Source organism: Corvus kubaryi, unplaced genomic scaffold, assembly GCF_017639235.1.
Source record: "Corvus kubaryi isolate FWS band 111438036 unplaced genomic scaffold, C.kubaryi_AGA036_p1.0 65304, whole genome shotgun sequence".
NCBI classification, from domain to species: domain Eukaryota; kingdom Metazoa; phylum Chordata; class Aves; order Passeriformes; family Corvidae; genus Corvus; species Corvus kubaryi.
In genome coordinates this window covers 1-23,575 of record NW_024581907.1, presented here as the reverse complement: position 1 = coordinate 23,575, position 23,575 = coordinate 1, and the positions used below count along the sequence as shown (strand labels likewise).

At 37.6% G+C, this 23,575-nt stretch overlaps 1 protein-coding gene across 1 annotated transcript in view; it reads right to left on the bottom strand.

Moving 5' to 3' along the window:
- Positions 1-23,562, bottom strand: part of LOC121673266 (glutamate receptor ionotropic, delta-2-like) — a 212,061-nt gene extending 188,499 nt beyond the window's left edge. Inside the window, exons 1-3 of the mRNA XM_042046431.1 lie at positions 23,230-23,562; positions 18,025-18,186; positions 10,253-10,372 (exon numbers count right to left, since the gene is read on the bottom strand). Of these exons, the coding sequence (XP_041902365.1) occupies positions 10,253-10,372; positions 18,025-18,186; positions 23,230-23,562 (615 nt within the window). The remainder of the gene's footprint in view (positions 1-10,252; positions 10,373-18,024; positions 18,187-23,229) is intronic.
- Positions 23,563-23,575: the final 13 nt, after the last annotated feature.

Sequence of the window (23,575 nt, the reverse complement as noted above, 5' to 3'; positions counted from 1 at the left end):
ATCTCAGCATTGCCATAAACTCAATATTGAGACAAAATGACATATCAGTTCTATTCCTGGAGTTCTTTTAGCAGATAAGAAGACTTAACTGAAAACTTCTACTTTACAAATGGATTTATGCATAGTAAACTCTGCCACATTTTGAAATATACGAGCTGAGTTATGTGGTGGGAAACTACAGTGCATTATAAACATGATACAGCATCCAAATTGAAACCGCAGGGATAGTTCTCTTTGTCTTCTCAAATATCACCATTTATTTCTTATCGGTCTTAAAAACACCACAACAAAGATTTACTGTACTTTCAACTGTGTTTTGCTGGAATGCAATTTCCACTGTCTGACGTGTCATTTCTCCTCTTTCTCTTTAGCAACCATTGTACCCAAGTGCACTTTCTCGTGCAGCCCAAAGATGAGACTCCCCCTTGACTCAAGCTGCTCTTCCTGCGGGGCGGCCCCTGCTCTCACCAGACGACGGCTGACCCTTGACTCTGCTAACGTAACACTTTCTGACTCTTGCCCATAGATGTCTACATCCTTCTGATTCATTTGGGAGCCCTTAGCAGCTTCATGGATGTTTTCACATTTGTGCCTGCTGTAAATCTTCTCCCATAGCTCTGAAGGCTGAGGGTGGTAGATATTACACACACATATATATAAATAGATATATAGAGGGTGTTCTCAGTGGAAATCTACAATCATCATTTCCCAATTGGTTTATGACTTGTCTAGCTCCTCTACATCCCACAGTCTGCATGTAGAGAACTAAAGGGATTAAATGTCTGTGTTTGGATTCTCCCTCCTTCAGTAGAAAATCTCACTGAATATTTTATGGCCACAGAGGCAAAGGGTGTTGGGCTTAGCAGGGTTCCTTACCCCACTGCAGGAAAATAGTGCCTACTGCTGTCAACAAATTATTATTCAGCATCATGCTCAATGAAATAGTCTTTCCACAATACAAACACTGAAAAACAAAACAAAACAAAACAACCCAAAAACCAAAAAAAACCCCAAACCAAACAAAAATCAAACCCCAAAAAAGCCCATCAAAAACCCCCAAACCCAAGAAACCCTCAAAAAATCAACAAAACCACCCCAAAAAGACCCAGCCAAAATATCTGCCCAAACCAACCACACACACACAAAGATATCTCCTCCACAAAACCCCCCAAACAAGTAAACAAAAAACAAACCAAGTTTTGTCTCTGATACACATGAATAGTCAGTGTCTAAAAAGACACATTTTTATGTTTTCCTGCTAATACACTAACTTGGAACAAAGAGATTTTACTGCAAAAAATATAGTTCTGCCTACTTTAAACTTGTACCAGCAAAGTCTTGATTAATATGAGCATTCCAGGCCTTTCAGATGCGCCACAGAAGCTCATCCAACTTATCAGCCTACAAGATCACACAGCCTTCAAGGAGAAGCCTTTCACTAAACATGCAAATTAGAAGCAATCTATTGAAAGGTTGGACCGGATGATCTTTGAAGTCCAGCCTGGACTGTTGTACAATTCTATATTATCATGGGATGTGGCTGGGAGAACACAACAGGCCATATAATTGTGTCATTCTTGGCTTGCAGTTCTTGAAGAAAAAGACAATTTATCAAATTCAAATCCTGTGAAATGGCCCAGGTGGCCAATTAGGCCAATGGCATCCTGGCCTGTATCAGCAATAGCGTGGCCAGCAGGAGCAGAGCAGAGATCTTCCCCTTTCTACTCAGGACTGGTGAGGCCACACCTCACATACCAGATTCAATTTTTGCCTCTCTCTACAAGAGGGACATTGAGGTGTGGAACATGTCCAGAGAAGGGCAACAGAGCTGGTTACGGATCTGGAGCACAAGTGTTATGACTTAGGGAGCTGGGGGTGTTTAGCTTGGAGAAAAGGAGGCTCAGGGGAGACCTTATCACTCCCTACAACTACCTGAGAGGAGGCTGTAGTGAGAGGGAGGGTTCTTCACTGAAAGGATGGCAAAGCACTGGAACAGGCTGCCGAGGGAAGTGGTGGAGTCACCATCACTGGAAGTGTTCAAAAAGTGTGTATATGTGCTGCTTGGAGACAGGGATTAGTGGGGGGCTTGGTGTTGCGCTCAATGACCTTAAAGGTCTTTTCCAACCTCAACAATTCTATGATTCCAAATCTGTGTAGATCTACTTTCATGAATTATGGATTAAGATCTGGATTACAACCCACAGATATGTATCAGCCCTCCCAGGGCTGTGCACTGAGCCCTTAATTCTGAGAACTGAAGCCTTCACCAGCCTCAAAAGCTAAAATTTAATGTCCCATTTCATATTACCGTCACTTCATGCCTCCTGTTAAAAGAAGCAGTTCAGTCTTTTACCATTCCTCTCTCCTGTCCACACGACTTTCCAGTTATTAGGAATTTTTGACTAGGATACCCAAGTTGCATCCAAATTTGGGTGGAAATATATAACTTACTGGAGATATAGTTATTATCTCCCTCTTCACATGATAAATTAGCTACAACACCCTCATTCTTTTGGATTAATGGAGGGTTAAATATACTTATTACTTCTTCCTATTCCTGGAAAACATATGTTTGTTCCAGTTTGAAGCATTTGTGAAATGAAGTAATTTTCATCAGATGATAACCTTGACTGAAAGCAAAGCAGCTCTAAAGAGCAAAAGACAAGCATTAAAAACTTTAATTCTGGAAGAATCTATAATTCATTGAGACTGTCCACCTTAAAACAAGTAATTCCAAGTCAAGCTAAGTGTTTTATCCTATTAATTTCAAGGATGATGAACCACATTCTTGAAGCAGCACCCACTGAGTACTCTCTTAAAGGTGAAGAGAAGTCCCTAATGGGATTTCCAAAATCACAAAGAAGCATTACTACCTGAGAGGCCAATGTAGCATTAAGTCCATTCTTAAATAATACAAGTTCCTTCTGACATTATTCAAAATGTCAGTTTTGAGGCACTTCAAAGTTTCCAAGCACTTCAGATCTCTGAAGCAAGTTACAAAGCTAATTTCTTCAGCAGAAGCATTTGAGGATAAAAATTCACAACTTGCCAGCCAGTTTTGCAGATCCATGATCACTGGGAGGCTTTCACAGCTACTCAAGCAGAAAAAAAAGCCATATAACCATAATAAAGGTATTTCAAAAGTGGCCCAACCAATCATACTGAAAACTGTAAAGGGTTCTGCCAATATCAAGTTCGGAAAATCAAAAGTGATCTAATCCCTTGGTCTGGTTGATCTGAGCCAAGTGTGAGCAGTTCAAGAGGAATCCAGAAGTGAAGGAATCATATTTAATGGACACAAATCAAGTTTTACATGCTACATAAACATGACCAACATGCAAATTCAAATTTTCTTTTCAAATGTAGGTATTAAAAACTCATCATGCTAGTTCTGCTATTCAAAAATTTTCAGGACAAAAAAAAATTCTCTTCTGCAAAAATGACTGAAGTTCTGTGTCATTCTTTGCTCTCATGCCCATTTTGAAGCAAAGAATAATCACACAGGAGCCTCTGTGGTTAGGCACTTGCCTAGCAGCATCAACAGAGAACAGGAGTTGCTGCTCCCAGCTTTTTTTTTTTTAATTATTATTAATTTTTGACTTATCTTTCTCAAGTTTTCATTGTCATAACAAGATATGAAAGGAAATTAAAAACACAGTTTGAAAGTGGAAAATATTTCTCCTGTTCTTTGCTGTCAAGACAACTATATTTTCTGCAGGAGATGGGTAAAATGTAACCTCTTTTCCAGATGAACAAAAATGAATAAAATGCATGAAACTATATAATTTAAAGTGCATAGAAAAAGATTTCTCTCTCTCTGATGAAAGCAATCAGTCAAAATAGGCAGTCCCCAATGCACTGAAAATATTTTTCCGTAAGAACATTCTTATCAGTTTTGACAGGATATACTGAGCAAAAGAGAGACGAGCCCATCCGTGCCAAAACTGTGAAGAGAAATACTAGAGTGTCAAGGTCCCAAGGGGAATTTCTGTTTGACATCACTACTTCTCCCCAGGGCTCCATAGCATTCTCCCCTTCTCCCCACACTGATCCCAATGCAGGAGCATGCCCCTCTTCACTCCAGAGGGCTGTAGTCGCTCAGAGGCTTAAGAGACTTTTTTTTCCAAATCAGCTCTAGCTCTGGAAGTCACTGTTAAAAGCCATCAAACCTGTGTGCTGGAAACTGGATAAACCTGTATCTTAATTATTTGAGTTGAATTTTCAAAAAGCACTTAACCTTATTGTTCTAGACCAGGGAATCTGGACACCCACTTGTACTACAGCCTAAAATAATTTCTCTTTGTTACAACACACTAAACACACTGGAGCTCAGCAGACATGGCTGACTGTTCTGCTAAGAAGAAATAGTGCACTGTGCTTGCCTTGGCGCTGTGGGTATTAGTTTGGAGTTTGACTTCTGGGTCATTTTGCTCATATACCTGATCCTGGTTCTCATGTATTCCTGGTGGATGTTTTGCTCCACAGGTGAATAATTCATGTGGAGTGGGTTGAGTAGTAGCAACTCTGATCTGCATTTATCAGAAGGATGACTTGAACCTTAATTTTCTGTGTTCCTGGGGCAGCCTCCACCAAGCCCCCAAATTAATCTCTGGCTTTACTTTGCACTTATTACAAGCAAAGAAATACTCACTCATCCAAAGACCCCAGTGTCAGGGCAGGCAGCTGGACAATCTAGCACCAAAAATTAGATTTCGCTCCCCCCAAACTGAATCAGAGAGTCCAAAAGCTGGTAAATTCTCCAAATGGCACACTACTGATTGAGTCAGTCTGTCTCTCTTTCTGCATCCTCAGATTTTAAAAGAAAATGTTCCATTCAAAAGCAGAGAGGGAATTTAAAAAAAATATTTTTAAATTTTTTAAAATTCAAGAATACAACTATGGATGGATACTTTTATTTCATTTTCTGCTATACTCAAATATGCATTTAGTTTGGCCTTTAAGCTAAACAGAAGTAGACTTCCAAGTAAAACATAGCTCTCTATTAACACTAGTTTCATTGTGATAGCATGCAAATCCCCAACACTTTGCAGCCAAATTAAATTTCACTGAGATTTGACAAAAGATTTGCAGAAGCTACCAGAAAGTAAAGAATCAGTCTTAATCTATTTATTGCATACCACTAAATGAAGGAAGGAAATGCTACTCTTCAGCAGGCTTACAGCAAAATTTAAGTACTGTGCTGGATTGGAACAGCAGGTCTTGGTTCATCAAGGTATTTAATTACCTCTTTAGTATTAAGTAGTTTACTTCATTTCTAGCAGGCTGATTAAGTATTTAAAGTTGCTTTAGAAAGAGTATCCTGGTAGAACTGTGCCAGGTCCACCTTCTCCATCAGCACTAGAGGCAAAGCAGTCAGACACAGCAACATTTATTTCAACTGTCTAGAAAATACACCACCAATAATGTCTCTGAATTGCAAGGGTATCTTTCAGTCACATCATAAATTGCATGTCAACCTTTAGAAACATCTCCACAGGTCACAGCTTAAAGTACCAGGTGCTGATACATACACCTTTTAAAAGTCACATTACACAGCTCTACCTTGACTGCACTCACAAGGAGAACAGGTGAACCCATCATTTACCTCAAGTAGCTAACCAGGAAGCTAACCAAGAAGGAAATACTTCATGTGCTCTTGGTTATTAAATGGGGTTAGTTAATATGTGTCAGCAGAGCTGTATAACTTATCCTTTTACCTAATGGAACAAAAGGGAATAAGAGATAAAGGATGCAGAAAAGAAGTTTTAACTTTATAAGAATAGACAGCAACTTCCTGAAGATCAAAATATATGCTTGGAACATATGTTGCTCCGTGAGGCAAGTGTAAGGAAAAAATATAGTGTATTAGAAAGAAATGCCACTACTGTAAACAACAAGTGTTTTCAGATGAAGTGGAAGTAGCAATTATTTTACTAGAATGAAAAAATGCAAACAAATAGCACAACTACGGAGTGCTGCTCTTAACCCTTAATAGTCTGTGGAATAAAAACCTGCATGCAGGAAAGTCCTGCCACTTGCACTGGCAGAAGTGAAGAGGAACAATGTATCTGTTAGTGAGGTTTCAATCCTCTCACACAAAATGCATGGCACCACAGATCTGCCTTGGATTAAAATAGATAACATTTCCTCCTTAAGACAATCAAATCAAAATTATTTAGGACTAAACCCTACAATCCTAATGAACAAATGCAGATGGCCCAAAACATCCTGGGTTGCCCTGGTGCCCCTCCAAGGCTAACTGTTTTCCTGCATGCTCACAGCTCTATCCTTCCTCCAAGGCATCTCCAGCTGTCCTGAATGCAAAGGAAACCTTGACATGAACATCTTGGTGCAGGCAGAAACTGATGCAAGAGCAAGGTATATCATCTTGCTGCCTCACTGGGAGGAAATAACCTAAAAACATCTTCAGAGAAGAGAAACATACAGAAGGTGGGTGTATGCTAATATGGAAGTGGAGGCAGAGCAAAACACACCCTGATCTTCAAATGCGCACATGTGGTAAGAAAACCAGTGTGGGAACAGAAAGAAAGTCCCCTAAACTTCAAAAGATGTAGAACAGAGCCTTTGAAGATGAGCCCGTTCTGAATTACAAGGAGCACTGTAAGAAACATGAAAACCACTTTATTTCTGCGGTGCTGTTTTCTACACCACTAAGATGTAAGACAGGACTCGGAGCTATCAACTCCCTTTTGTTCGTTTGTTTGTTGGATGGTTATTCACAGGAATGGCAGCTTACATTTCAGCAGTATAGATAAAAGTATTGCACTGAAATTTAAATGTCAAAGAATACATACGCAAATGTCAAATACCAACAGACAAATGCCAACAGAGAAATGTCAGAAATACACCCATGTCTCCCACTGAACATAACTACATCTGCACAAATGCAAGCCACAGTACGATGTGTAAAAGCCAGAGCTTTTCTTCAGTTCCTTTGGCGTTGTAATACCACTGGTGCCAATAAAATCAGTGTCTGGCAGCAATCTGAGTGTACTATTCCAAGTACCCAGCTCTGGCAAAAAGTACACCTAAGTGATCCGTGGTCTGCAAGGTGATGGATAACATTTACAGTCACAAGGGTACAAAACTGCTGTTTCAGGCAAATCCCACTCCGGGATTTGTTAACTTGTCACTAGATGACGGAGCCCAACACAGCAACCTTTCACATGAATTCTCTTTCCAGCTATGACAGGAGCCCATGAAAGCTGAAGGCAGGGACATGAAAGCAGTTTCTCCTAGATACATGGCTTAATTTGTCCAAATAAAAAAAAAGCATAAACATGAATTCTTAGTGTATCCTAAACTGTTTGCTTTTTTGAGTCCTGGGGATAATCACCTATGAATATAAGTGAACTTTGCAGAAGTATAAATGACTCCAGAACCCAAGGAGAACAGATTTCAAGCAGAATTTGGACTCTTGAGAAATTCGAGTGTGTTTTAAAATCTTACTTGCTTTATTAAAATCAATTGACTGTTCCTCAGGAAAACAAAATAGCAGTTCTTTACACAATTGACTTGATGGGAATCTCTGGTCCCAATGACTTCAATGGGCTTTTCGTAATGATTTTACCCTTCATTATGTCCTATAAAAGTACTTGAAAATATGTTGATTAGGGAAGATGCATTAGCTCAGAAATTTCAGTCAGTCTGCTAATTGCAGCTGCTTCTACTAGAGCTGAGAAATAAAAATGCTTAGGTAGTTCTGCAGTCAGATCACTAAATACATGAAAATCTGAAGTGTACTTTAATTAGTGTAGTTAACAAAAATATATCTGACTCCTGTAATTATTGTGATTTGGTTCTCACACCAGTAGCTCTGTAAAGTAGATGTAAAGTAAATCCTAATCAAAGATAAAAGATGTGAATTTTTGTCAAATAATAAGATTCCCTAAAAATTTTCTTCTCTGCCTCTAAAGGAGTAGTTTTAAGAAACCTACCTTGTTTTTCTTATCTCTGTGACATTGACTAGAAATACCATATTAATTTTAAATTATTTTCTTATTCAATTTATTGCAAAAATTTGAAATAATTAATTGGATTTTTTTTAAAGAAACATCTGAGAACAATTATCACATTCTCACAATATATACAGAACTTTCTAAAGAAAATTTCTTTCTGTACACCAGAACTCTCTAAAGCCTTCTCTGGAATACTGAGTGTTGTTTAGGAAAAAGAAAATTCAAACAGTTTTAATCTGTTCTTCTCTGAACCCTTTCTTCTTTTTAACTAGCTGCAGAGCATCACAAAACTCTATGGAGAGGCATTTACTATCTTGCTCAACAGGAAAATTTTCTTATAATATTGATATTTAATTTTAAATGCTCATCTTGGCAAACGAAAAAAACTCACATACTTTCAGTAGCTTAATTTTAAACTTTGTTTTCTCCTCAACAGGGTTGCATGATGCTGACTTTCATAATCTAATTATATTATGAGCAAAGCTCTATTCTCTGACCAACTTCAAATCCATTTCCCTCCAAAGACAGTGGATATCTCTTTGTTCTTGAACTATCCTAAAGAGTAAACAAGGCAGGTTCAAAAAGCCTGTTTGTATTATCCCACTGTTTTACACAAGTTAGGTGTGCCCACAGTCATTAACATCTGTTTTAAAATTAAACTCTACCAACTCTACTGCTGTTAAACTAGCAGTACAATTCTAAATTACACCATCAACCAAGAATTAGAATAGCTAGGAAGTCTTTTTTGTACTTCTGTATTTCCAAGATCTCTGTGTGAGTCTCTCTTTCTCTTCTATCTTTTTTGGGAATGAAAAAACGCAATTTAGTGCTTCACTCAGGCATTCACCCAGACAGGCCTGAAGTCGAAAAACCCCCAGTCAAAGTCAATGAAACAAATTAAACCAAGAGACACAGATTTGTCTTAGGAAGGTAACTCTAAAGAATAAATAGCTCCTCAGTGCGCAGCATGAAAAATAAGTCAAAATATGTTGAAACAGACAGAACTTAAAGGTAAGGGAATAAGGACTTATCCAAAGTCTTTATCTCCCAAAGACTCTGTGAAGTTCCTCCAGATATCAACCAGATCCAGTTCTGTCTAGTTTCTGAAGCACCTATCAGGACCTCTGCTCAAGGTGACATAACTATAAGCACGTGTGTACATTAGGGTATTGACAAGAGATGGAGCAGCAGGAACAGAATAACAATTCTGGTGAATAGTGGAGGAGACAGTTCAGTGTTTAGACACCTTAGACTTCTTATTTATCTCTTCCTTCTTTCAGAGTACTTATCTGTTGCTCCAGAAGGTGTGCAGACAAATGAGGCACTTCATCATCTAGTGACGCACACATGGAACCAGTTTACATATATTAAGAAAACTCTATCATTTCCTTTCAGACCTCATGTTCCTCCTGTATAAAACCCAGTATGATGTGATACACTAAATGAAGAGATCTTGGTATTTTTCAGGAAGTGTGTCTTTAAAGGACAGCTGCTCCTGGAAAAGCTTATTACTGTTTTATTCACCTGTGAAGTCCCAAACTATTTTTGCCATACTGGATAAGCAGTTGTTCAAAGCTGAGGATATTCATTGCAAATAGAGACCCGTTTCCACCATTTCTTACACAGGACTTAAATTTAGTTTTAGACTGGCAAAACTCAAATACCAAGAAAGAGTAATTTTGTAGGACATATATGCCATTCCCTGTAACATCCAAGTCCATGCATTTGGACTGTGTCTGGCAGCTGAATACATAACATTAACTTATTCTGTAAAAGTTAACTCATTAAAACACCATGTTTTTATTTCATGAAGAGACTTCAGAAATTTTATCTGTACTACAAGAGATTTTCTCTTTCCATAGCTATGAATTTTAAACACCTAGCAGGTGGAACATCCCACTTTGACCAAGTATCAGCGACCAATCTCGGTGCTTTAAACATAATTCAGTGTAAAATTTGCTATTTTGGACAGAGGTTGCAAGGGTTACAAAACAACAGCTTTCACTGGTCCTTTGGGATAATTGATCAGCAACTCAACACATTCTGTATTACAAATGATACCTTGATCAACACAACCTGCTCCAAGGCCTATTTGAAATAACAAAATAGATGAGTATCTCAAAGTTCAAAGCTTTTCTCCCATCTCTTACTCCTTAACAATACAGAACACCATGCTACCTGCCATCAAATGCTTTTCTATTAACACAGAACACAAGAAAGGTTTTGAAAATATCAGTAAAAATAGTCTCTTGTTTGAATATATGTAGCCTCACCTTGCGGATGCCTCTGCCAAGATCTTCTCCATAATTAGTTCCCAAAATTTCAAAATGTACATTGGGGTTCCCCCCATTTTCTGCAAATTCCAGTTCTCCTGTCAAGCCATTCACTCCACCCTATTGAAAAAAAAAGGAAAATGGAATGAAAACTCGTAAGTGGGTAACTGTATTAACCTTCTGTTTCTCAAAGGGATTTATGCACTAACTATGCAGAATACACAGGTAACTACCAGCATGAGGACAGTTTTCCAAAGACCACGTTTCCCTAAAAATTCTGATGCTTACATTATTCTTGCATCATGATTAAGTTCTTCGCAGAAGAATTAAAGTCAGCAATGCTACACAGATGCAATACAAGCAATAGTCTTACTCTTAGCATATTTGCACTCCAATTTCTGTTCTTTGACCCATCAACATATATGTATTGACACTCTAACCCCACCAAATTTAAAAGAAAAACCAAAACCATTTTGCAACAACGTTTAGTGGAAGCAAAGCTAAACACAAATATATAAAAGAAATTGCACAAAAATTAGTTATGTTTGTTGATTTTTGCTTTTTCCCTTTAAATATTTCTCCCTCATGAAAGATTTCCACATGAGGGCAGGCTGAATTTTAGATGAAGTTACATGTTTTTTGAGCTCAACATATGTGATTTGCACAAATGAAGAAGGGCTTGATTCAAGGTCTAGCTGAATGCAGTGATTTTTCTTTCTCCTCCCAATTATCCTTTACTAAGAATACATGACATGGGCAAGAGTGAAGCATCTCTTCAAGCGTGCTTTAACTCTTTTACAATTTTGCTGGAAGGGGTTAAAATATTACAGATGAAACAGTGAATAATCCCTACAAAGAATTAGAGTTCAAAGGGCTATACACACCACAGCCATACTCAAAATATATTCCAGAGTTAATTCAACATGACACACATTTCATCTTTGTATAAGAACTATGATGACCTGAACTATAAAATCAACAGAACCATGTAAAATGCCAATAATGAAAACCTTTACCCTTCAAAAATTTCTTCAGTGTACAGATTCAGGGAAAATTTGATGTTTAACCCTCTCCCTCAAAAAAAGAAAGGTAAAAGATATTTTTTTTATGTTTTTATGCACACACACACACACAAAAAATCTGCCTCTGGTGTAAAACCCTATGAAATGCATAGTTTTTCCCCAAAACATAAGGCAAGAACTTTGCAGTTGTGATTGCTGTTTCACTTAGAAGCTTTTTTATTTAAACTGGAAAAACTTGCATTATGAACTACCTAGCTAAGCACATGAGCCTTGCTGAATCATGATATTAAAAGCTCTATTCTTACATCTTGAGTTTGGACAAAATCCAGGAAGGACTACAGAATTTGCATCTCCATTGCAAATTGCTGTGAACTAACAGAATGTTCTCCTACTTTTACAAAACATGACTGTAATTATAACAAAAGTTATGAAATTGATCATTGAGAATATCTTTAGAATTTACTAGACAACTAGAAACTAGTACTATCAGGGAATAATACATGAATAATTATATATTAAAATAATAATACAAATATTATAATACAAATACGTAATGAGTGCCATTTACAGTTAAAACCAAGGAAATACTTTGTGTATATACATATTTAATGATTTTTAAAAAATATTTTCCATAATATTTTCTTTCTACAATATTTACTTTTTATTCCATACTACAACAAAAATAAATGTAAAAAAAGAAAGGAAAAAAAATCCAATATCCTGGTTAAGGCTATATCCGAACAGTCTTTTGCAGGAGAACTCTGGCAACTGCAAACCAGACAATTTTGATGTATGCTGGGGTTAGCAAGACACTCTGATTACTTTTTAACTTCACTACAATAACACTTTCATGGCTTTTAGGTTGGGGTTAGCACACCTCTGGCTGGTTCAGAGTAAAGTCAGAGGGAGCTTGTGTTTACCCACTGAATCATTTGAACATATCCTTTGGTAAATAACCGAGTTTCACAAATATGAACCTTTAACTTAAATCTGACTTCATCCTACTCATGGAACAGAAGTGGAAACTTGCCCCACATACCTTTTCTCTCATAGGTTCTTACTTGGCTTTCTGATTACCTAAGGCACAATTTCACAGAACATGTGATGTAGAAATGCCTGCAAAGTGGCACAGACCTGCAATAGTTGGGATGCCCAGCTGATTGCTCAAAGACTCCATCTGGACACCTTACCAGATACTGATTTGCTGATATTATACTTAATATTTCTTATATTACTTCCCAAAACTTTCCCCCACACTGGGTACTAAAACTGTGGGTCAGAGGCAGGTAAAGTGTGAAAATTAATTAAACTGTTATAGACCACCTGAGCAGCACCATGATCTCAAGTGAGCCACAAGCAGGACCTGGAAAAAGGAAGGGAAAACTCTGGAACAAAATGGTGAAAGAAAAGAAATATTCAACAAAAAAAATCCCTACAATCTCTTCCCACAGATGCTTTGTACAGCAGAAAAAAGAAATGAAGAATATAGGATTTTCAATCTAGAAAATTAAAGCGACTTTATTTTCCATATTGAGAGTGGGTTCCAGTACTTTAAGGAACATGAAGATAAAATCATGTCTAAAATGTAAATGATTTTTTGAGACTTAAGATAGCAATTTAAAATTTTAATAAACTTCTGAATTTTTTAATAATATTTTTCCTTATTTGAGCAAATATGATTAAAAATAATTTAAAGAATCATTTAACCTCAATTATACTTGAAGTAATCAAATCCATTTCTTAAGAAAACATGGGATATGAAAATATATGTCCCCTTACATACAGTACAGGTTAACAGAATTACCTAACATATTTTGGAATTCGATCTCCATCCAGAAACTTTGTATGACTTTATTTAACTTGATTTTTTAAATGGCTGCAATTGTCAGGGCATGATACAAACTGTAAGTCCATCAACTTTATTTGTCTGGAATCCCATCTTAACCACCACAACATTATTTCTCATTTATCTATTTTGGCAATCCTATAAATCTTTGAAAATTTCTCGTTATGGACTGTCTTAATCAGAGCTTCCTCTCCTAGACTGTGTACGTATGAAAATAGTGCAGTAAGAGCTCAGATTAGTTGGGAATGATGCTGGCTCAGGAGGGAAGGGCAGAGGCAAAAATACAAACCAGCAAAGAACTGCCCATTTAATACCAACAATGCTAAATTTATAGGAAATTTCTTGGGGTCTTGATTTCTCCTCCCTACCTGGGACTGATCTTGCTGGACCATGCAATCCTGTTATTGGTCTCTACTTTTCCTCATTGTCCCACACAGCCTTTTTACAAGGCTTACACAAATCTGGTTTATTGCTTAGGGCTGATAGAGTGGAACAGGATATCGCCTAGGAAGATTTTCAGGACCCTGCTCCAATTTTTATGCATAGTCTTTCACAGTATGGATCTCTCTGAAACACTTGATTTATGGCATGAGTTTTATCCCTCTGCTAATGCATAGTGGAAGGAGATCACAGAGGAAATGACCATCTGTATGACAGCTACTGATCCAGTAACTTCCTGACGAGATTTTTACCAGTGATTTCAGTGTTACTCATGATAACCGGCAAGAGTAAAAGAAATTTTTCGTTGCATTTAACTTACAGGAACAATGCTACTGGGGAAACATGAAGACACATTTGTTATGTACCTTCTCAAATTCTTCTAAGGTTCAGCTGCAACCATGCAATTTCCTGACACATATGAAACTGAAGAGTGAAATGTCAGTTGCTGGGACAAAAGTGTTTTACTTATGATTCTGATCACTGCTCGGGGCTTTGCAGAGCTGTTATAAAGCTTGGCAATATAATTAAAGCCTACTTGAGTCTCATCTAGACTGGCAAGACAAACTACAGTTTATATATGCTTAGGCACTGAAGTAAGTCCCTGAAGAAAGCAGTATTTACCTAGCAGTCAGGACCTCACTTGGGAATGTCAGCTTGCCAGTCATCAGCTACAAAATATTGTTCTTGCTCTCAGCTTCTGTTCAAACTTCCTCCTCTTTTTTTTTTTTTTTCAAAATATGGTTATTCTCAGGTACTAGCTGTTTTGCAATTAAGGATAAAAAATGTGGCTATAGGCAGGGAAAAATGCTACAAACATCAAATACGAGTTCCACATTTCATTTTTGAAAAAATTTGATTTTGAGAACATGGCTGAGTTTTCAACTAGCAGACACCATCCAATCTATTACCTGAAAAACAATTTGGCACCTTTTTTGCAAGTCACCACTGAGTGTCAGTGACATTTCTGAGACCAGAACTAGTTGACAATCCCACTTATGATTCATGAAACAGCTCATTTCCCAGAAAGGGACAGGCTCTATGTTGCTGCTAGCACTAAAAATTTGCTGTTAGTGAGCTAAAAAAATGTGACTGGGAAGAGCCCTGAGATGTGTGAGAGAAGGTAGATGCCATCTTGCTGAGTTGGTCCCCCTCTAATCCTACTTACATTTATTCTCAGACTATTCAGGAAGATTAATTTTTCTCAAAGTAGAATTATTTTCTAGTGATACTTATTCCTCCAACTGTGAAATAGCTTTACTGAGAAATAAACAAGTGAGCATGTGTTTAGGGATAGTTCCTATACAGAAGTGAATTTAAACTAATTGCTGTAGCTGGCCAAATTCATTAGAAGGATTGTATTTCCAGATGGATTTAACTTTTTATTCAGTTCGAGAATGGGTAGAAACTGATATTAGATTTAAATAATTGTGGTGGGCTTAAAATTTTTTCTTTAGGCTTTGTCCAATCAGCTGAATTCACAAAGAAAAAAACCAGCTTTTGTAGCTGTTTGTAGAAATAGTGATGAATGAGTCGAATATTCAACAAATGACGATGAGGAATAATTTAGACAGCTTTTTTACCACTTTAAGAAATGTTTGAAACTCTAATTTCCTCTGTTCCCTACTCTCCCCTAGCAGCTCATTAACTATAAAAAACCAGTTTATTTACCACCAGAGTTCCATTTTTAACAATTGCTGCTTCAGGTAGAACATCAGCATCCCTTTCTCTTACCTTCTTCAGTGAGTAGCTTAATAAAGATTTCCCAACTCTTTTCTTATTTCCCCCTCCAGAAATCAAAGAAAGATTTCCCTCTGTAGCTAAAACACTTCCAGATGTTCCTGCTTCTGGATCTTAAACTCTAAAAGACAGATATTTCTTCTATAAAAGCTTCCTCTAGAACTAGGTTTGCTGTTCTTGTTTGTTTTTTTTTTTAGCAGCAAAAGCTCCATGGTGCTTCTGCTTTGCTGCTGCCAGAAGAACAACTGCTTGAGTTGTTGGTCCTCTCCTGAGGCAGGCAGCCTGGAATTAGACATCTCTTCCTCAACTCAAAACCATACTTGAGTACAATTTAATTCCTAGAGAACCTACACTGGGAGGAGGGACAACCTGAGACCAGTGATGATTTCAGCTCTACAGTACAGATCATCATGAAGGAAGAATTAAGGTGTTGCAGAGGATGGAAGTTCTTTTTCCCGGAATATTTAAGAAATCTCAGAATGTATTTTCACCCTGAATTATATCAATATCTTCCTATGGTATTCCATTATACACTACATCCTGTAAACAGTGGTGATTTCAAAATGAAAACGCAGAACTTTTTATTCAGAAACTATTTAAATACCCCGTGGTGACTTCCTCCTGTTTGCTTTCAAAATTAAGGAAATCTGGTATGTTTTTGTGAAAAAAATTCTATTTCAGTTGATTTTAGAGGACTCCCCAGGACAACAGGAGTGAAAACATGTTTAAAGAATAAGGTGAGATGGGAAAGAGAAGCATTCTCAAGAAGAGAGATTAAGTGGGGGCTTTTTTCCCTTCATTACTTTTGGATTTTATTGTTTTTGTGATGCCCCATCAGGCATTCATCAACGCCAAATTTTTAATTTCAAAAGTACACAGCTGTGATCCCAAAGTTCTTCTACCTAACTGCTTTAGTGAAAGAAAAGGGAAAGTAGGCCACAAAACTAAAGCAGAATTCTTGTTCTTGTGCAATTCCAACTCTCAGCTGCAATCTTTAGCTTTCCTCTGCCTACGGATTGAAATGCTACTGACATCCACAGACAGTAAAATTTCTGTATTTCATTTGGATTCGATTTTGACTTTCAATTTTAGCACATTACTTCTAGAAATTCATCTCTGTCAGCACAGTGCAGTGTAAGGAGGATTTGGATTATTCAATTTACACCAATAAAATACTTTCTTTCCAAAGCCATCTAATTGAAATAACAGAGAAACCCAAAAGTGACAGGATGGAAGCGTGGTTAGCTGCACAGATCAGGAATTTCTTTGGCATTTGATTAATTTTTTTAGCAAGCTAACAACAACTCTGGAATTTCCACTTGCTCCTGCCTTCTTGAACACTTTCATAATTCTCCGGGCCATTTAAATGGAAAAGTGTGCAATGGTATTTACAAAATCCAAGGCAAGAGGCGAACCAGTCTTGCCTGAAACATAGCTCAAAATACACAGGATTGCCAAATGTGAATTTGAAATTGCTCTGATAGGTAGGTTAAGAGCAATACAGTTTGGAGTCCCTTAAAGCCATATCCTGCCCCTGAAATAAGAAATGTGTCCTGGATTATTCTTTCAGTCTCATGACTTCAAACTGCTAGAATGGAAAGTGGAAACAGATACCAAAGAAATCCTTGAACTGTCATTTTGGAGGTAACGCAGATTAAGCTGGGACTGCATAAAATATAAGCAGTGCTCAAAGGAGTCTTATGTTTTGCCTGCATCGTCATAATTTCTGGTATAGCTAAATACCTAATGCAGAATGGCAACTTCTCATCACAACATTATATTTTAAATGGTTTTTATGTTCTGTAGTGAAAGCCACAATTAAAGCATTTAAGATTTTTTTTTTAAAATGGACAAAATTTTTGTCCCTTTTTTTTCCTGTGTTTACAATGCCAGCACTTTAAAAGTAAGTATACATTACAAGTAAGTGTATGCAGACAAATTAGAAGGCAGTTTTACGAAAGATATCAATAACATAAGGAAAATGACATGAATAACTCACAGGGAAGGGCAAACCCTGAACTTGTTCATATTAACTAAATATTGGCCCAGAAGGCTGCAATATTTGTCTGTAAGTATGTGGAGGCTGTAAACATTATGAAGAAAGGAAATGACTAAGAAAAATTGTCTTAAAAGACTGAAGAACAGGAAAAGCATCTTGGGCATGAGCATGATTAAGGTATGAAATAAAAATCACAGGGAAACAGCAACACTGGACAAAGCTCTGTAGAGACTGTTACAGGCACAGTTTTGTGGTGGCTGAATATAGCCTAGATAATTTAGGGGGTTCCTTATTCCCATTTCTATGATTTCACTTTATTAACATCAAAAACAGTGCAACGGTGAATTCCACAGAACATTACCCAGGTGTAATTCTGCAACTTTTTTCTTTTAGAAATAAAACAGTAAATTTATTTTCTTTACTTCCTAACCTGTGAAACTTACCTGTTCACCAGTGACACTTTTTCTTCCTTGAACATCCAGCTGGTTTGGTAGTTTTGGTAAACAAACTTATTGATTTTATTTCAATATGATTATTATGACATGGAAAAAACACAACCAACCAACAAACAACCCAAACCAAATAAAGACTACTTCCATTCAGGAACTGTGAATATGTAAAACCTATACTGCTGGTACTGGGTAGAGTAATGTGCACCTCAGCAGGAAATACTGCCTAATGTAAGTATTTTAGAAATCAAAGACGAGGAAATACAGAGAAAAAGTACCTTCTTGATGGTTTCCAACATTGATCGTCCTCCTTGCCAGGGTTTAGAATTCTTCCTGATGCAGGTGAGGCTGGCCATGCTGTGCCACTTCCTGTCCTCCAGCTTCTTGTGAAAGGCATTTGCCAGCAGGAGGACAGTGTCATATATATACAGGTTTGAAATCTGTAAATGGATCAAAAGGGAAGCATTACCACTATTATTTGTAGCCTCCTGCCAGAATTTATAATTTGTTTTGCCTCACCCATAATCCTCTGGTAATTAAATACTTTATATGGTATTAAGAAGAACCTGTAAGAGGCAAAATGTCACTCCTTTGGGCTCTGGTAAAACCTGCAGCTGGCGGCTGTAACGCTAAAAGTGATTTGCAGCAACAAACTACACACACATGAGAAGTGCGAGCAGCCCAGTCACTGGCACAGCTCCACCTGCCAGATTTACAGCTCTACTTATGACCGTAAACTGACTTTCTTTTATTTTTAACCAGTTGCTTGTGAGACTCAATTTTTCAGTCACCAGATATTTGGACACCATCAAATTATCTTCAAGGCTGTTTTGTTCTTTTGAAAAGCAGAAACCCTGAAAATTTAGAAGAGATCATTTCATTGTGTTTTTTGTTCCTGATTTGTGCAGTCAATTCAGATTGGTACTTTCTGGCATGAAATATGACTCAATGAAATTTTTGTCAGTGTGCAGTTGCATGTTGATTCTGCAATTTATAGTGTTTACTGTCAGAGTATTTGACATTGGCTCTTAATTCCCTGCAGGACAAAACTCCTACAGAATAAATGTGTGTATGTTTCACTGTGAGCAGAGCTGCATACAGTGCGAGGAAGTTCCAGTTTGGGATCAAAGACAGAACAGTGGAACTCAAGAAGAGAAATCACTTGTGTGCCACTTCCACTTAACCATGTTCTAGTTCTATGTACGTGCTTTTGAATGCACACAGTGCCAAGTCAGATGTGAAAGACACAATTAAATGTAAAAGAATAGAACCTCAGAATTCATGAAAACTTATGAAACAAGTAATTTTCAATATAGTTTTATATCAGTTTTTCCTGTCCTCAAATGGCAGGAACATTTAAGTTACTGACAGTATCATAAAAAGAAACCTCAGCTGTCCTGAACAGAGGTTCTCATGAAGAAAATTTATGTTCAGAAATGAAAAAGACTTTTGGGAATATTATTTTTAGATAACCTATGGATCATCTGAAGTTACTGAGGGAAACTCAGTTTCCTCAGCTGCATGATAAAGAGCTCTGTAGAGCATTCCTAGTGCCTGACAACAAATTATCCAGTGGCAATTTGAGGAAAGCTTGCTGGGGCTTTTTCTCCATCAGTCAGACAAGCCAAAAGACATTTCCTCAGATTTGTGGAATATGTTGGCTGCTCTCTGTAAAGGTTTTTTACACAGATATAGGTGGTGTGCTCAAAGTTTTAGAAGAAAAAGGAAGCTTACAAAAGGAAAGTTTGGGAATTTAGTGGCCCTATTCTGCTTTTTAAATATATCCAAAGACTGGGAAAGTCCTGCAGCTATTGGGAGGGAGTATATGGCAAGGAAGCACAATAATGTTGAGGATCTGAGACACTGATAAGCAAATCCACACATCCCCTTAAAAAAGGAGAAAATAAAAATTAAAAAACCCCAAACACCTCTCTTTCTACCTAATTACTCCTTTCCATATAACATATTTTTATGTTTTTATTTCCTTTGGTAAATCCCATCTTTATGCTGGCTTTGCTTGTGTCATCCGCAACCTGTTGTTGCATGCTGTTCCCAGGAAGGTCTCATGACAGATTCCCTACCTGCATAGCACCCAGGAAAGACCTACTCTCTCCTTACCTGGCCAGAATTACTTAAGACATCCCAAATGACTTCCCAATTTTATCAAAGGAAGACTAATGATCTGCTGCTTTCCCTTGTGATAAGCTGCTGGAATCCTCCCTTACCTTTACAACTCTACACTGTTAGTAGCAGAGATGCACAGAACCTCTGATCCTTATTGCCCCTTTTCTTTAAATGATCCTTCACTCTGTCTTTCTGGAAGGTGCTTCTTTATTCTTACTTGAGCTCCTCCAGTGACTATGAATATTTCCATTTTGGTATTCACCCAGGAACAAATCTCCTTTCTTCAGAGGCACAGGCCAGGCATCACTGTGCATGACAGGATTAAAAGCATGGATTGAGAATCTGGGTCCAGGTTAATCAAGCATTTTTTAAAAAACTTGGATGATTTGCCTGCATATTGTAAACTTACAAAGAATTCAAAGCATTTCAGCTAAAACTGTGTTTCCACAACGAAGTCAGCTCTACAGGGACATTTGTTGGAGCAGGGAGGGAAAGAATTATCACTGCGCTGTGAGGCAAGCTTTTTTCACGTAAGCCTTTTCCAACAGGAAAAAAAACCCCATACCACCTCTGGAGAGCAGAGGGAATAAGGTCACTAATGAGACTAAATTGGTACATGACCAGCTGTGGATGCCAAGTCATCATTTCCCAACAAAATGACATTGCTTGCAAGGTAACTTCTGTAACCTACTATCAAGGGGAATAGAAGACAATTGTCAGTTCATGAGGAAGGATGCACTCACTAATCTAAGAGTAATATAGCTGGACCTTTATCCAGTATTAACAGGGCTCAGGAGGACAGAGTTCAGCAGCTATTAAGCATTGTTAGTCCTTCACTAATAGTTGAGCTTAACATTTACAGCAATCAATCACTGATAATACAATGATAAAGACCCTACAATTAATTTCTGTTTCCCAAAATCACCCTTTCCTGCCACTACCAGAAGTATGCTTCATTAATATCTGTCCTGATGAACAGAAGGGGGTTGAAATTTAAAGTCACTTTACACTTTTATTAACTTCCCACGTTAATTTACTAGGGCATTTAATGCCTGGCGTCCATTACTGATCCTTTATTTACTCCAAGCCTGTTAGACTAATAGCTGGTCACTTGCATTACCAAGAAGTATTTAATTGCATAACCTTCTGTTGATGCAGTTCAAAATTCAGATGTAATTTTTTAATCCAGATTGTGGAAGAAAGGCACTTAGCATTAGATTAAGGATGAATGATTAATCTGGATTATCAGTGTCTATTTTATGTGTACCTATAATATTGAATGTAGTTTTTAGACAAAAGGGTTACAGTACTAAATTCTTCTCTGAATCCAGTTTTTAACTTTCTGCCTTCAAAATGACACAAACTCATAGAGTTTGTTTCAACTAGGCCAATTCCAAAGACACAGTGAGATATCTTCACCAGAATGCTTTTCAGTGTTTTAATAAAGATGCTGAAAAAAATTAATTATTCACACAGATTTTAGTAAATCAGAAAAGTAATTCAGAAAAAAATAAATCAAGAAATTCACCCTTATAATTTCCAGAGAATGTTTCTGATTAGTCACACTTCGATGTCATAAAAAAAAAAATTAGTAATTTCAATTTATAAACTGTTCCTACTCCCCACTGGATTTGAAACTAATTTATAATATTGTTGGGTAGAACAAAGAAGCAGCAAACAAACCCCACAGCTACTCAAAGGACTGTGCATCATATGAAGACACAGGGGAAATTGTGTCAGAGTTTTCCTTCCTTTCAGTTTGTAATGTTGTCTCAGCTAAAATAATGAAGTACAGCCATTCCACGGAAAGCATGAAAAAAGTGACTCAGTTGCACAGAACAATTAAACCACTCAAGCTTCCATCACTCCTTTGAACAAAAATGCTGTGAAATCTTTCAATAAGAATATTGTAGCTCTCCAAGCTATAGGTAGATCATGGCACATAGGTTAAGGTATAAAATCTAATCTAACAAATTAAATGGAATATGCCAATTTGTCGAGAATAAACTTTGAATTTTAAAACTTATCTTTCCTAGAGTCAGCCAACTGCTGAAGTGAAAATGAAAGTGAAGTAGAAGAGAAAGACAAAGCAAAATGTGAAGCTTCCCATGGACACATGACTTGTTTTCTGCCTTGCTTTAGTCAGTAATTTTGTTCATGAGAACTGCTCTTTGCACTCTCTGGCTCCTGCACGTAAGCTCCTGCACATAACACATTGTCCTTAGACTTCCAAAGTTCCCCCTAGGACCATGTTGCCATGACAGAAAGGCACAGCCTAAAGGATTTTTGTACTTCCTAAATAGTCTGTAGAGATATCCTATGCACCAATGGGCATCACACATTCCTGTTTGTTTTGAGAACTCTAATAGGATCACTGTGCACTGTGCTATAGCCAGTTTTTCATGTCATCAATAATTGCTGGCTGGCTGCTTTATGAACTAAAATTACTGACAACAAAGGCTCTTACAACTAATCTAAAACAGGACAAGACTATCCACACTTTTTCCCTTACATATTTTCATTTTAAACAAAGACACTCTTCAAAACCTCCCTATTTTGCTCCTGTTGTTTTCTTGCCCTCTCAGAATCATTAGGTGGCTGCTTTTACCTGCTAGGTCAGATATGCTCCTCCCTCCACTGCTAAAAATTATAGTATGCAGTCATCTTTCTACAACTGCACAAAAGATCCCAGAAAAAAAACCCCCAAAAGTAAAATCAACATCGTAAGCCAATTTCACGCTCCTGATTTGCCATAGCTTTTTCATGATGAACCCTAATGAGAGAGACAGAGGACTTGTTCTTGGAAAAACTATGTGAAGTCAGGAGGAGGGATCCTGTAGCTGAATTCATGTGGTAGGAAGGCTCTTAAAGTTTAATTGTAATCTGTGATTAACAACCCTGAAAATAAGGCCTTGGAACTTAGACCCAGATTTAGATGTATACACTAAGACACTTGAAAGAGACGGTGTGGGTGCTCCCTGGAAGACTTTCTTAATGACAACATATTTGAGGCTTAGAGAAGCACAGCAACTCAGGAGACATTGACTACGCAAAGGAAATTCTTCTTGGTGAGATGACAAAAATTAAAATTTATCAGGGCAACAAAATGGCTAGCCTACTACCTGGAGATCAGGCAGCTTTTTTTGACATTTATCTCTATTGCTGTGGAGCAGGCAAATTGTTCTCTGTCAGACACACTCACCCCCTTACTCCAAGTATTTGGGCATGCCATGAGCCATTAAGCTACATGTCAGAGAGGACATGAAAAATAACACTGTTACAGTAAGCCCCTGGGGAAAAACTTAGAAGTTATCTAGAAAGACAATTCCCAGGTGGGGATAGACTGGCATATGAACTACCTCCATGCTTTGGGAGAAAGGGTCCTTCGGATCACACAGCGATGAAGATATTCTGTGGTTGCCTCGGAAACAGCGCTGGCTTACGTTTTGGGGGACTGGAAATGTCTGTCGAATAATTGTTAACCTTCCAATTGACCTTCTCACCAGCTCCTGCACATCCACATCATTTATTTCCTGAAAGATAAGGCAAGGGAGAGAGTATGCATGAGAGTCAAAATTCAGAAATGTAACCACCAAATTATAAACAAAAAATAAACTGAGTGGACCACGAGGCTGTGATTGACACACAGCTATTGTCAAACTCCACCGTAGCCTCAAAACCAATATGTGCATGCTCATTAAAGCA